The sequence below is a fragment of the Martes martes genome, assembly GCF_963455335.1.
Source record: "Martes martes genome assembly, chromosome: 7".
Taxonomy (NCBI): domain Eukaryota; kingdom Metazoa; phylum Chordata; class Mammalia; order Carnivora; family Mustelidae; genus Martes; species Martes martes.
Genome location: NC_137894.1, coordinates 67,521,251 through 67,537,556, shown reverse-complemented (window position 1 = coordinate 67,537,556; position 16,306 = coordinate 67,521,251). Strand labels below are relative to the sequence as shown.

General features: G+C 41.4%; 1 protein-coding gene across 1 annotated transcript in view; it reads right to left on the bottom strand.

Moving 5' to 3' along the window:
* Window positions 1-16,306, bottom strand: part of GALK2 (galactokinase 2) — a 77,788-nt gene that overhangs the window by 16,321 nt on the left and 45,161 nt on the right. Inside the window, exon 6 of the mRNA XM_080809723.1 lies at window positions 14,061-14,271. Within this exon, the coding sequence (XP_080665849.1) occupies window positions 14,061-14,271 (211 nt within the window). The remainder of the gene's footprint in view (window positions 1-14,060; window positions 14,272-16,306) is intronic.

Here is a 16,306-nt window from a genome sequence, read left to right as displayed (position 1 = left end):
AAATACCACCCCCCTTTTGGATGCACTGATAGTTCCATATTGAACTAAACTCTGTGTTCTAGTAACTTCTACTGATTGGTCTTAGTTCTGCTCCTCAGAGCCATGTAAACACAGCTCTGAGAAAAGCTCTCATGTCTTATGTTTTTTCACACATTGATGAGGATACAGTTTTCTCTGTTAATACTGAGGGAACACTAATGAGTAAGATGAGCTCTTTACCCTCAGGAAGTAATAGTTTAATAAAAGACAAGTGTTGGTGAGGATGTGGAGAAACTAGAACTCTTGCACACTGTTGATGGGAATGCAAAATGTGCAGCCACCATGGAAAACAGTACAGAGGTTCCTCAAAAAATTAAAAATAGAAATACTGTATGATACAGCAATTCCACTCCTGGGTATACGTCCAAAAAAACTGAAATCAGGATCTCAAAGAGACGCTAGCACTCCTACATCCACTGCAGCCCTATTCACAATAGCTAAGATATGGAAGCAAACTAAATGTCCACCAGTGGATGAATGGCTTAAAAAAATGTAGTACATACATATAAAAGAATATTATCCAGCCTTAAAAATGAAGGGAATTCTGTAATATACAGCAACATGAATGGACCTTGAGGATATTATGCTAAATTAAATAAGCCAAAAAGCCAACAAAAGAAGGGTAAGTACTACACGATTTCATTTATAGGAAGTAGCTAAAGTCATTAAATTCACAAAATTAAAGGCTGGAGTAGTAGTTACCGGGGGCCAGGAGAAGGGGAAATGGGGACTTACTAATCAACAGACATAAAGTTTCAGCGAAATAAGATGATTATCAAGTAAGATGTATAACAATGTACCTATAGTCAACAATAATTACACTTAAAATGCATTAAAAGGATAGATCTCATGTTAACTGTTCTTATCACAGTGAAAAATAAATGAAAATAAATTTTTTAAAAATTTAAATAAAGAAGACATAATAGTTTACTAGAGAAAAATCACTATATAAGGAAAATAAAGGCAACAGATGCTAAGGCATCTCCTCAGAGCTAACACGGAGGCATGACAGTAAGAGGTTGTCCTGATGGATCGACCCAAAAGCAGAGGCTAAGACAAAGCCTTGGGTGTAGGTAACAGAAATCTAGGAAGCAGGAGCAGAGGAGTAAGGAAAGGGAGACAGGAAAGAAGAAAGGCCAACGGAGGGTGCCAAACAGGGCACCACTGTGGACAACTCGGGGCACAGTTGCTCAGGGGCCTCTCTGAAGAACTGTACATCAGAACAGTCCCATCAGCAGATGGGAAGCCTGAGGCATTTGTCCACAGACATCCCCATTGTTGCCCCCAAAGGGGTTAACTTCTCCACAAAGATGTGCCTGTACAGTGCAGCTACCTTCAGTGACTTTGAAGAATGCCCCAAGCTGATGAAGACGCGCTCACACCAGCTGCTAAGATGACATGGCTGCCGGCAAAGCTGGAACCAGGTGAGCCAAGGGGATGGAGCACAGAGATTATGACCTTCACAGAAGAGGTGAAACCAGCTGAACTTAAAAGATGAGCAGGTACCCAGAAAACCCACTAAAAGGTGGGGTAAAGAGCCAAGAAAAGCACTGGGAATTTAAGGCAGAAGGAACATCATGAACAAAGACATGGAGATTAAAAAACACGAGGTACTTTTAGAGAATCCACAGTACTCAGCTGTAAATTGCATGGAATGAGGACAAAGAGCAGAAGCAACAGGAAACTCAATGAAAGAGAAAACTGAAGCAGTAGACAGAGGCCAGATCATCAAGGTTTTGTAAGTTACCCTAAGTAAGGTATTTAAATTTTACCCTGTAGGTAAGTGGTTCTTGGCCCTTTTAGAATTACAGAAACTTTCCAGAGTCAAATCAAAGCTAGAGACCTTCCCCCCACCTGAATGCACAAATATCCAAAATTCTACATATAGTACAACACAGACACAAGATTCCATAAAGCTATCCTTGGATCCAGGTTATAAATTTCAGCTAGAAATAAGAAACCATTATAGGCTTTTAGCAATTATGTCAGTCAGGATTCCTGTTTATAAACAACAGAAACCGATATGGACTAACTTAATCAAAAAAGTAATTTATTTTGTGCTTGCTTCGGCAGCACATATACTAAAATTGGAACAATACAGAGAAGATTAGCATGGCCCCTGCGCAAGGATGACAGGCAAATTCGTGAAGCGTTCCATAAAAAAAAAAAAAAAAAAAAAGTAATTTATTTTAAAGATATTGGAGAGCTCACAAATTCTGAGACATAAGCACAAGCCAGGACACCAGGAGGAACCTGAGCCCCTTGCTCACACCCAGGTGACAAGCGACCTGGGAGAGGCAAATCGGACCCGATGCTAGGTAGCCCAAACTAGGGCACCCACGCCCAGCTGTGGTGAAATACCATGACTATTAGCAGTGACGCTTTCTCCTCCGCAGACCAACCACCCAGCTTCCCTCACACGACTGGATTTCAAGTCTCCTTCACTGATCAGTCCTTCTAAAAGGGTGGTTCTCCCAGTGTGCCCTAGGAGTCAGTCTGAGGGGCGCCGAGTACGTCTGGACCATCCTTTCCCCCAACCTCAGTACACAGAGTTTCTTCATGTCGCCTCTACTACCAAACTGCATTAAGGTTGTGTGGATGTGGAAGAATGCAGAGTGCTGGCCTTCAGCTAACATGCTCAAAAGTGATCAATATTTGGGAAATCAGGCTTGGGTAAAAACTTCATCTCAGGATGATTAATCACAACAAAATAAATAAATATGCTGCTCCGGGAGAACTGGAAATCTTTCTCATGTATGTATATAATGAATCTTTCTGAGACTCTCATACCCCAAAACACTTTGCTGGTGTTTGGGCGAGGGGCTAAAAGCAGTTGAGTCCTCAGTTGCCTTTGTACCCCCATGGAACTACACGCTACTGGCCAGTTTCTTTTCAAAACAAAAGGCTCCACTGGGCTAACCCAAGAGTTGTTTTCCAAGAACAGCAACCCAGAGGTGGATGGGAAAAACCACTTCAGAATCTGCTCTGGAGTCCTCTGTTTTCCTATGCAGCAAAGTTATAATAAGTCCCTGCTCTGAGGCATAGAGTCTTTGGACTATTTAAGCAGGAGAATGGAAAAATACTATATATTCCTCATTGAAGTTGGACTGTGGTTTCAAACTTATTTTCCTAATAATATTTTTTCAGAAATGTGAAGTTTCTGAAATGGTCAAACCCACAAAAAATGAACTGCTGTTTTCAGCCACATTAGCATCCCATTCCCATGCTGCAAACACTAAATTAAATTAGCATTTTACATTTAAGAGGAAAAAAATCTTTACCTGCTTTTAAAAGCAAAACCACAGATGAAAAAAAAAACATATATATATATATATATAAGCACTTTCAACACAAACCACATTAATCCATGGAAAACTACATTCCAAGAGTCATTTGTGAATATTCGCAAATCCACAACATAATGCCATCTTGTCTGTGGAGAGTAAGGACATCCCACATGTTTCTAACTTCCCTTGCTCAGATTTCCAAGAGCAGCGAGAGCCAGCATTGTCAGCGTCATAATAAACTCTACTTCTCTGACCTTGAAGGCTTTGCCTCACGCTGCTATTGTCACCCACACCTGCATTTTATACTCTGGCAACACACAAAGCCCCTGTTAATTCCAGGGCCATTCTGATGACAAGACAGAGTCCCTCACTCCCTAATTACTGTGTTCCCTTCTAATTACAGTCATCACACTCTGCTTTAGGAGGGCAAGGGCTGGGCTGTCTTCATCTTTATAGCAGCTAAGAACACTGTCACGGTCACTTCACAAGTCTAGATAAGACATCGGACTCAAGATACCGTAACAACAGACCCTGTGCTCAGCGGACTTAAAGCCCCAGACTTAAGCACATGTCAGAACACCAGGAGGAACCTGAGGCCCTTGCTCATAGCCAGGTGAAAAGTGACCTGGGAGAGGCAAATCGGGCCATTCAGCTGCTACGGCAGGAAGCAAGACCCACTCTCTCATCAACCTACACATGTGAGATTTCCCTAGGAAAGGGGCCTGGATGCTAGGTAGCCAAAAACTGGCACCCACCCCCAGCAGCAGTGAAACCCTGTGACTCATTAGCAGTGATGTGTCCTCCTCTCCAGACCCTAGAACCTAATAAAGAGTCTTGAATGTAACAATAAATTCTCAATAATTCTCAACTAATTCTCAACACATGTCCACTTCTGGCTCCCATCCCATCAGCGAAGAAAGAATCTAAAGCTAGTTCCTGGATGAGCCGCATTTTTGTTTCCCTCTCTTTCTTGAGCAAACTTCTTGCCCATGAACTTCCCAGAACATCCCTAAAAATTTTGTTCTTGGAAAAAGTGAAAGGACAAGACAATTTCAAGTCATTTGAAAAGGGGCCTAGGGAGTTGGGAAGGAGTCTTGGTCAGTGCAGAGCTGAACGAAGGACTATGGAAAACAAGGGTCACACTTACCTAGAGCTGGCCTGTCCTAATATTTTAGCATAAACGGAAATGAGCTCTTGTCTTTGCTATCTTCTATTAATTGAATTACGGGGGGTAGGGGGGAGGAGCATAAGGGAGCAAAAAGGACAAGGAGAGGCAAAGGGAAACTCTGTGTTTATCTGAGAAATAAGTAGTATATTTTCATCAGAACACTTCAGCATTTATCTTATTGTTGGGTTATGCTGGCCTTACTGATCACAGGCCCTAGCACAGTGCTTGGATAGTTGCCCTTCAGTTGAGTACTTATTGAATAAAGGAATAAAAATTTACCCCTATTTACTCATATTACTCATTTATTTGCCATTATGATCTAAAAGGTAGGATTCTGCCAAATTACAAGAGATTAAGCAAGTGAGCAGCTCTGTCACCCACCATGCAAGACCCACCGGCTTGCATGGGCTGCTGTCCAGAGCTTGCTTTTGACAGGGATGCACTAGCTCAGACCAGGAAGGTGGCCTGGACAAGGCAGAAGGAGGAGAGTGAGGGAACTCCGACGCAGGCTAAATGGGACCCTCCCCTTAATTTCCTCATGGCAAGTACTGAAGACAGTAGACCCACACTACAGCTGGGCTTTCCAAAATGCGGTGTGATATTAGGGAAGAGAAAAGGGGCACCCTCTCACAAACATCTCATAAGGTGTTCCTATTCTCCAGGGACTTGCAACATAGCCGGTCATATCCCGCAGAGACAGATGAGGAGGATGCTGGTTCACAGAAGCCCGTGATTATGCACGTGTTTACATAGCATCCTGCGGACCAGCGTGGGGAGTGAATGCACGCAGGCCTGAGTGGCTCTGTGCTCTCTCTGTGTTTGTGTTTACGTGCTGGTCCATAAGCCAGCTCTGTGTACACATTAGTCTCTCTCCTGTCATCAGATTCTTTTTCCCTTTTTCTTTGTCTGTCTGACAGCTCCCTTTTGATTTGCATCCTCTCTGCCTCCTTTCCCCTATTGGACTAAAACACAGAAAGGAAGTACATACCTTGCTATTTTGTGTTAATCGAGTAGAATTTTATATTCCTTGTTCTTAGAACATTTTAAAGTTTCTCATTAAAAGACTAATGTTACTGCTATTCCCAGGGAGGTGGTCTCCCGTCTTTTTTGCTGCATCAATACCCCTTGCTAGAATTAAGACTTCCCAGCAGCACTAATGGACTGCAGGTGCTCATTCTTGTGTTGTCTCCCACCCCATTCCGGCCTGAAGACAATATGAAGAACCAGCTTCCTCAAGAATTAAGAAAAAAAGAAAAACTATACTATGTCTCTGCCTTTGAACATAAAGTGGTCCCATGTCATGTTTTCATCAGGAAATCTGCAGCACAAATAAAGGTCAATTGAGATTTCATGAGACTAAAACTATGAAGGTCTAGATAGACACAATGGGTCATTATTTTGTTGTCATTACTATTAAAATTTGGCAATAACCTGCTCGAAGTCCCTAGATCCATACCTAGTTACTTCTCTAGACCTGTGTGGAAACAAACTGGACACAAACTCATGTGGAAAGGAAGAAGTACACAGTTTCTAATTTAGAAGTTCTCATTAGGACATTTCCTTCCACCTAAAGCTAGGTGCTTTGAAAAATAACAAAGACATAGGAGGTGCACAACTGATTTCAAACAAGAGCTGTTTTCCTGGACCATACCCTAAGACTCTAGAAAAACAGTCTCCTGAAAAGAGTCTGTGTGAACTCCACAAGACAAGGGAGAAAGTGACAAGCCAAGAACTAGGAAGGATTTCACCAAAGCGCAGATAAAATGCCAGTGTGAGAGAAATGCGCAACATAAAAAGAGATCACAGTATGTCTAATTTTTAAGTGAAAATACTTGGAATTTGGTCAAGAACAATATTCATTGTCCCAGATGTCTGGAAAGAAAGGCCAGTTTCATAATTTTACATGAGCAAGTAAATTGGCTCTCATCACTTAGATTTGATAGGATGAGACTCAGAGCTACACAGCACAGGGAAGTGTGGGTGTCACTAGGGATGTTTCTAACATGTTCCCCATGCTTTGTTTTAACACATGTTAAAACAAACTGCACTTCCCCACCCCCACTGAAGTTCTTCACATCTACGTGCCTTACTTGAGCCAATGAAATGAGAGGAGGAGTGATGGTGTCACCCCCTAGGGGATGTTAAAAGACAGTGAGTGATTAGCAATATTGCCCTCCTCTGGCCACAGGAATTATGGACAAATGTATAGAGATAGATCCCCTGCTCCTCCATCCTCCCCCCTGTCCCCCTGACACGCCTGGGACCCTGTATGTCTTAGATGAACAGACTCCTCTGCTGCCTTGAGTTGAATATGTGGAGAGAACATACTTTTCAGGGGTCAAGCCACTGAGACTTTGGTCTTGTTACTAAAGCATAATCAGCTTGAAAACCTCAATACAGGAAATGATAACTTTGACCAAAATAAACAGATTTAACTATAAGAAAAGCAGCTTTGAATACAAAGAAAATACTTTCATGGAAACTTAAAACTGTGAAAATGAAAGCAAAAATAACAAAAAAGTAAAAGAGGAACAGCAAGATTCTGTCCTCTTAGGTAGATGAAGACTATAGAAGGTGTTTTCTGAATCTAAAGCAGCAGAGGGGCAACACGGCACACAGTGGGACGTCAGCTGTCCTCCTACCCACAGAAGCTTCATTCTACTCAAAACAGAGGGTATTAAGGAGCACTGGGTGTGGTGCATAAGCAATGAATTTTGGATCACTGAAAAAAAAAACCATTAAATTAAAAAAAAACAAAAAACAAAAAACAGAGGGTCTAGTAAATTCACACCTGACCCCTTGATGATTTCACCTCTCTGAAGGTAGAGATACATCCACGATAGATTCAAGCAAAAGGAATACTGAGTAATGTCAAGTCACAGATCCTAGACTTAAGAAAAACACATATTTAAAAGTTTAGAAATTGTCTTTTTCCTTTCTTCTCCTTCCTCTCCCTTCCCTTGAGGCAGCCAGGAGTGGCATGGCCTGCAAAACCAGAGTCAAAAAGGCATATGGGCTGAGTAGCCAGGAACTACAAGGTCAGGCCCAAGGAGGCTGGCAGGGCTGGGACCAAGATGGTAGTCAGGGCTGAGCAGCCCAGGGGCACCAGCAGTGCCAAGGCCAAGGAGGCAGTTGGGGTGAAGAAGGTAGCTGGCAGGACCAGGAAACAAGGTGGTTATAGGAGAAACAAGCAAATAAAAAAATATATTAAGAAAGATGAAAGGCTTTTTTTTTTTTTTTTCATGCCTCAGTGGTCTAAGCAGGGACACCAGGTGCCATTGCAGCTCAAGTACCTTATCACTTCTCTGCCAGCTCACCTCACTGGCATGGAGCAGCAGTTCGGTCCACAGCACCCCCGTCCCAATCCCACTGACTCTCCTTTCAGCTTCTCTGACTCTTGGGCCAAGTACATTTTAAGCTTCCCCCGAAGGACACTGGTATCATCAAAGTTGCAGGCCCGGAGGTGGTGAGAGTTCGACTCCTGTTTCTGGTCATGCTCATGGGTTCCTGCTTGTCCCTGCTGCTCTCCACTTCACATCAATCATCACTGCCTCACTGTCTTTCTTGTCGACTTCAGGTTCTAGCTCCTTATGTACTGTTTAAACAGCTCGTACTATTGCATGTGGTCAGATCTAAATAATAAATCCCTTTCTCTGATAAAAGCCTAATATAGCCCCACATCAGTGGTTAAGAGGGAGGGTTTACGTAGAAGGAGGGCTCAGGAATCATTGCATTGGCTTGAATCCCAACTCTGCCACTTTCAGCTGTGTGACCTTGGGCTAGTTAATCATTCTGTGCCTCAGTTTCCTCATCTGTAAAATAGCAAAATCTTGAAACCTACCATACAGATGTTCCTAGCAGCAAAATTATCTGAAGCCAATCTTTATCCCTTATGTTCCTCGAAACTAAATCTATGTAGCCTGTGCTCTATTTCACTTACAGAGATTTCAAAGGTTTTAAGGAAAGTCCGGTGTGAATTCAAAGACCACTGTTAAAAACACTGAGATGCAAGACAGAATGTTCTGTTGGCTGCAGAACATTGATATCACTCTTAGTTTATAGAATGAAAAAGGAATATTCAGCATTATTAACAGTTATGTCAATGAGCACAAGCCTAATTAGTATTGTAATGGAAAATGCATCTGCCTTTCTCTTCTAAACAGAATTTCAAACAAACAAAAACAGCATCTACCAAAAAATTCTTTGTTCCCCAGGAGCTGCCTAATTTGGGGAGTTTGATTGTCATATCTCAATAGTATGAACAGATTAGGAGGGTGGGGAGGATGATGTTAAGGGTGAATGAATGCATCAAGATTTGAATGTATGTGTCTGAAGGTGTTTATACCAGTTTCCAGCCTGGAAAAGGACTATTTCATGCAGGTACTCTAAACAGGAGGACAAGTATAGCAAATATTTTAAAAGAACTTAGAATAGTGTAAGTGCTTACAACATTACTCAGTGTTAGATGTTGTTAATACCATTATTACTATTAATACAGGATGAACAGATTTTTTTTAAAAGCTAGATATAACACCCTTTATTTAGACTTTGAGTTCCCTGAATTGGCCTCCTACCCATTACTTCTCCATATGGAGAGAAGAAAATTCATTTAAGTCACTTATTCATTCAGCAAACATGTGCTAATCATCATGGGAATACAGAGGTGCACAAAAATCCTCGGAGAAGATGATTCCTTGTGGCTCATATTTAGTTGCTGTGACTCTTCAAGGGTTTATCTCTGGGAAATGCTACTCTAGTAACTACTGTGTGAGAGTTTCATAGGAAGCTAGAAAAGTTGCTTCCAGCTTGCTTTCATAGCTGTAGGTCACCAGAGTCCATGGGTCTGCCATTGTCAGGAAGGGAGATGTCCTCTTCTGCCTTCCCTATACCAGGTATGGTCTCCCTGAAGCTAAGGGCTTGGTACACAAGGATGACCTTCCTAGAGAGAGGAAAACACTCGTCCTCAACACAGAGGATCAGAGTGTCTGACAGAGGTCAATGTTTAGTCTCACTGATCTAACAACTCTCTATCACACTTCATCCTCTCTTGCCAGATGTGCCCAAATCACATTCACATGAGATACTTGGGGAACTTGAGGGTTTGAAGGTACAGAGTATGAAGAGGTGGTCAAGTTCATAGATTCATTCTGGGCCTGTCTCAGTTCAAGATGGCCAAATATATTTAAGACTACTGTAGGGATCAACTGCTCCTCAAAACATACCTTCAGAATTTGTTTCATTCTTAGCTCTTTTAAAAGTCTCATGCAAGGAGATGAAAATTCCAGAATTCTCCCACTTTTGTGACTCCAGGGTGGTTCAGGAGCCTTGTGGGATTAGGGGGAGGTTCCCGTCAGTGGCATAGGCACTGGCCAGTACACAACACAGATCACTGGCGTGACTCCAACACAAGGATACTGGGTGTTCCTACAGAAGTTGAGCATTTTAAGATGTCATGTCTTTAAAATCATATATATAAGATATGTTCACATTCATGTTTAGTTCCTTAAATATTCAAAAAGGGAAGGTAAACCAATGAATAGGGGTATATAAAGCACACAGTTGAAGGAAGAAGAGGAAAACCCACAAAGGAAGCATTATCCCCAAGTGATCAGAGATCAAAGTTTTATTTTCCAGGAAAATAAAGGCCCTTTACTCCTGGCATGATCCTGCCCTCTGTGGCCAGATAGCCAAGAAGTCAACAGGAACTGAGCAACAAACAGAGAGACCAGATAGAGAGGGAAAGGGAAAAGGACTAAGTGAAAGCTAATTTTCCCCACACTTGATTTCCAAAACAACTTAAAGCACATCTTTTGTGCATAACAAAAAGTTACTTGATTTATCCTTTCAATACTTTGTTTTATAAGAATATATTATATTATATTATATTATATTATATTATGAAAATGAAAACAACAAAACTGAAGGATTCATTTTATTTGGCATTATTGGAAGTCCATCACCAGATTTTAAGGACTTCTGCTCAACCAATATCTGTAAACTCTAGAAAGGTCTATATTTTCCTTTGGAGTTTCTTCTAGACTCTTCATAGAAAACTTTTCTTCCAAAATTCTTACAAGAACAATTAAATGCATTGAGGTAATAGAATTTAGTGCCTGATAGCTTACAAGCTATTTTTTAAATCAATTTCCTTACTATCTGAGAACACTTAATTAGAAAATGAGATTACTGACCAACTGACTGTTTTTATTTTATGAAGTACCTTTATGTTTCCATCACATAAAAACAAACCACTTTTCTTAGGCCTAACTGAGGTCGTCTATGAGGGCCGCACTTCTATCAAATGAGAAATTCCACAGCGCTTCTCGCAGTTCTTCTATAATACAACTCATGCACATTTTGATTAAGTTGAGTTTGCTCCTTAAATTAAGCAAGCTACTGGATGCCACATGATCTTAGACTCCTAAGACCAAAGCACCAGAATGGGAAAGAGCCAAAAGGAAACTCTTCAACCACAAAGTAACCTATGTTCATCACCTCTTTCTGGTTTCAAGAAAAAAAATTAGGGCCAACCAAAATAAAGTCAGTATTATCTGATGGTGCAGGGTTGCTAAGGCCAGCTTATTAATGTGCTGAGAAGAAAAAAAAATGAATAGCAGAAAGAAAATTGGGTTAAATCAGAAAAGAAGGATTTGGGATCTAGCTTTAGCACTTAACCTGTAAATCTTGACAAATCCTGTACCTCTCTGACCTTCCTTTCTTCACCTATGAAATGAAGATAGCAATGTGACCCAGAGTTGTTGTGAAATTCAAACTATATGATGCGAGTGAAGAGGAATATGTAAACCATAAAGCAAATAACAACACTTTTTGTTGTTGTTTTTTCACTCTAGATGTCTTCCTAAAGAGCAGTCCATGTCAGTGCCCCGTGCCTGCTCAAAAGCCTGATTATTGCTCTTGACTTTGGAAATCACAGGATCCAAACAAATTAGCCAGCAACTGGCCAGCACTTTTGTCACACATGGTCCCAGGCAGTTGCTAATCTAAGCATTGAGATTCGTGTCCAGCCCAGCACAGTGCATCTGAGCAGCAGGCCCACCTCCATGCCAGCTGTGTGTGCCCACCTCTCCTGCTTCTGACCACAGCTTCGTCTTTTCCTCGTGGTTCACACCTTCAGAGACACTTCCCCTCCCTCAAATCAGCCTGGCCCCTGAGCCTCTAGAAACCCACACACCATACCACACCCTTAGACTCTTCCTACCTGTGGGGAAGGCCTGACAAATACTACTTAAATTACTCCTTGCCAGTTCCTAGTGATGGACTGTGGCCATTCTAAACAACGTCTAAAGGATTTGAGGATTTTCTTTTGTATGTTTAATTTTAATGGCCTCTGAGCACTTCCAAATCTAATTATTAGAAATTTGGAAAGAGAAAACAATTGTCCATGAGCCTTTGGAAGTCTGGCTGGCATAGCAAAGGCTGTGAGCCACAGTTTGACTGTAAACATCTCTCCCTACACTGTCACCTCACGGTCCACATCTCCCAACTCACACTCATAACCAGGTAAAGAAACCAATTTTGGCTGAAAGAGAACAGTGGATTCCACATCCCTTTGAGAAAGGCATGGATCTCCCTGATGAGAAAAATTAGTACTAGTCGATACTAAGAGTGTTAAAGTGTATGCACCCAGATAAAGGGCGGAGGCACCCTCCAGAGTCTGCTGCTGCGGTCTTATGTCATCTCCGTGCCCCCTCATACAATCTAAGTGCAGCACCACATTTAGTAAGAATCGCACCATCTAAAGGGTTAAGAGAAATGTTTTCTTGAGGTCTTGGACCAAGCGAAGCACAAACTCAGAAGGAACAAGGTGAGGATACAACAGATCTTGATCCCTAAAGTAAAAGCTGAGTGCCAAGAGAATTCAGCTGGAAATTTGGCTGAAGTTAGATTCGAAAGTAAATCAAGTGACATGGATCTAGGAGATTCTAGAACTCCACCGACTGATTTATGCTCACAGTTGGGTTTTTAACTTACTAATTCCAACAGTAAAAGAGGAAGAAACCTTTTAAGGATAACAGAATTATAAAATGGATTCATTCATTCAACATAGATTTATTGAGTACAAACAAAGTGTAAGTAAATTATAGAAAGCATTGCAAGTGGGCTAGTAGCGTAGTTATTTTAGATGAAGGAGTAAGATTAAGCATGCATCGTTTTTATAAAAACAATGAAACCATTATTTGGTGGGGGAAACCTTAAATATATACATAAACAGCAATGCATGTACTATGATAAGGAAAGTATCTTTCGTGTTTTCCAAGGTTTTCTGGGAAATTAACTTGTTTTTTTTTTTAATGGTAAAAAAAAAAAAGAGGTTGGAAAGACATGCAAATGCAGAGAAAAAGGAACATGGGTACAGAGAAAGAGAACAAGCTGTGGATTGAGAAGGATATGGAAAAGATAAAAATTCTATTGAACTTTTAAGATAGGGGTGCCTGGGTGGCTCAGTGGGTTAAGCCGCTGCCTTTGGCTCAGGTCATGAACTCAGGGTCCTGGGATAGAGCCCCGCATCAGTCTCCTTGCTCAGTGGGGAGCCTGCTTCTCTCTCTGCCTCTGCCTGCCTCTCTGCCTGCTTGTGCTCTCTGTCTCTCTCTCTGTCAAATAAATAAATAAAATCTTAAAAAAAAAAAAAGATAGATAGGAACTGCAATTCAGAAAAGAGTAAAGATTCCATCAGAATAGGGCAGTGATGTTTAGGATTAAAAGTCGAGAGGCACAACCAAGATGCAATTAGTAAGTACAATGGTTCAACCAAGACAATACTGTCTGAGTGCTTGTACGGACTCAACAGGGAGTAGGGAAAGCACAGGATTAGGCCAAACTGAGGAGAAAACTAGCATCCACGTTAAGGAGCTTAGGCAATGCACTGAACTGAAGGCCGGCCTTTACAAGCTCCCACCCGAACTCTCCCTCCAGAGACAACTGGATCTTAGCTAGATGCCCCTGCTCCCCAGTGGTGACTGCCCACAGATAGACAACTTTTACTTCTAAGAAGAGAAGCCACCCCAGGGCTGCATCCCTCACCTCCAACCTTTACCGTCATCTCAGGGATCTGATGTTATTACTGTGAAAACAACATCACGTGAAAGCAGCAGGCAAACAGAAAAAGCTTTCACGCTAAAGGTGGGCAACACGTTCCAAGCTAAGCAGTGAACTTCCTGGTGTTCCAGGGGGTGTCTCAGCAGTTATAAGCACTGCTCCAACCTAGGCTTTTTTGTGCACGTAGTATAATAATCAGAAAAATGCACAGAGGAAAAGAAAGGGAAACGTCTTGAAGTAGGAACTTCTCGAGGGCAGGAACCATGTTTTATCCACATTTACCTCGCCAGAATACCTGGCATATGGCAGGTCAGAAAATGTTTATTGATGAATGAATCAATGAATTTAATGAAGCCCAGAATCTAGAGAATTAAGTTTGCCAAAACATACACATTCTCCAAATACCCTCAAGTATGCTTCAAAATCAGTAAAATTCATGGGAAAACTGGAATCTTTCCAGCTGTGAGTAGGGGAACAAGCATGTTCTTCACTTTCTTCTGCAGACTCACCATCTTGAGTGTTTGGACTCAGAATTTGGGTTTGAAGCTCCTGCAGGCTAATTCCCAGACACCTGCAGACCTCCTCAGGGCTATAGGGCTCAGGGTGAAGGGCATCCTCTGTGATCCACAGCATTTCTTCCAGACTAACCCCCAGTTTGGTTTGCACCTCCTCTAGTCGCAGTACTTTACCCCACTGCAAGCCTCTGTACTTTGCCAGGAGCTGCAATTTCAAACGAAGATAATGGTTAGCTTTCATTTCAGAAATTGGTATGTGCCATTTTAATTAGCCAAATGCAACTGTTTTCTTTTTTCCTTTCAACCTATCCACATTGCCCACCATTGCTTGCAAATGTACACTGGGTTCAGATGTTTGGAATTAAAACATGCTTGTGTGACACTCACAGGCTAGTTAAACATTTTTCTTTAAAAAACCTAATATCCCACTGGTTGGTTTTTTTTTTTTTTTTTTTTTTTTTTTTCCGCCTGTCACCACTTTCCCTCAGGGCTATTGCTTTGAATGATTTTGTCCTTTTATCCCTATTCAGTTCGTCCCTAATACCCTACTCTCTATAAAGTCTACAGAAAACTACTCAATTCTCATGTGACCTGGGTCCTGAGGTGGACACTGTATGCCCGATTTCATTAGAGCACTTCCTGTTTACCACATGCTTCTTTGAAAATGGCTAATGAATTTAAGTATCTGGGCATTTGGAGTAAAGTCCCAGATTTTAAATGAAAACCTCATTGGTGACCTTATGAAAAACCATTTCATTAGGTCGCTGGTGGAACTAGAGCTGTATGTTTCTCCGCCCTCAAAAGAGTTTGGCTTCCAGCTGCATCTTGAGGCATCCCTCAGCCTGATGGAGAGGGTTAAGTACAAACAAAACCTTTGTAACCAGGTCTACCCATGGGAACCTCAATACAGAATATGTTTTTCTCATTCTCCCCAAACCACTGACTGAGCGCTTCAGAGCAGGTGACCTGATGAAGTGAAGATATTCTCATCCTGAGGTCTATAAAATTCATTCCCTGGGTGTGAGACAGGTGCAGAGAGTAACAAACAGCAAAAGGAAGCAAGCAAAAGAAGGGAAAACTCGTCTTCAAGGAAATGTGCATCTGATTTACCCTTCTATTATGCTGATGATTTGATTTTCCTTTCTTTTAGACAGGAAGCAGGGTTTACCAAAAGACCATTGAACTTTGGTTAGGGCCACTCACTTCTGAAGAATGTTAACAACAGCAGTTCTTATACTCATTAATCCTCTTTTTAAAACTCTGGCTCATACATTTGAAAGGAGTTAATGATTTTAAGGCAGAACTGGGAAAAGAGAAAAAGAATTATATTTTTCTGTTCAATTATTTCACAGACCATGGTGCCATTTTTAAAGCAAGGACTAAAGCTAAGATCTTTCTTCTGACTTTGTCTGCTTAGCACACTTAGTGTTTACAAGCAGGGCTAGACTGAGACCTCCACAGATTCACTTGTCCATTTAATTCATTCATTCATGGTCTATGTTCTAATGTATTCCAAAAACAATTTCAGATAACTTACAAAGACATATATAAAGCAATATATTTATTTTATATAGAAAGAGCTGAGGTTGATAATCTCCTAGAATGACACTTTCATGAAACCCAGATCCAAACCCAGCTGAAATAAGCAATGAAGCAAAGAGAAGTAACTAACAACTGTTAGTGCTGTATGATTTAAAATGTGCTTCTTATTTATTTTAATCTTCACCAACCTTGTGAGATGGGTATTATTACTCTATTTAAGTGGTAAGAGTAGATGACTTGCCCAAAGTCTAGTAAGAAACAGAGCTGGAAACCAAACTCTAGTCCTCTGACTCTGTCTGGCTTCCCCAAGGTCACAATCTCAGTGTGTTATAGCTAGTATCTATGCCATCTCATCTCATCTCTGCTCACACTAGTTCAAATTGCCATTCAATTCCTACTAATGGATTTGTAAGCACAAACTAAGATCTGTGTTAGAAATGAACAGTCTAGGGGCACCTAGGAGGCTCAGTGGGTTAAAGCCTCTGCCTTTGGCTCAGGTCATGATCTCAGGGTCCTGGGATGGAGCCCTGCATCAGGGTCTCTGCTCAGCGGGGAGCCTGCTTCCTCACTCTCTCTCTGCCTGCCTCTCTGCCTACTTGTGATCTATCTATCTCTCTCTCTCTCTCGCTGTCAAATAAATAAAGAAAAAAAATTTTTTTAATCTAAAAAAAAAAGAAAGAAAGAAATGAACAGTCTAG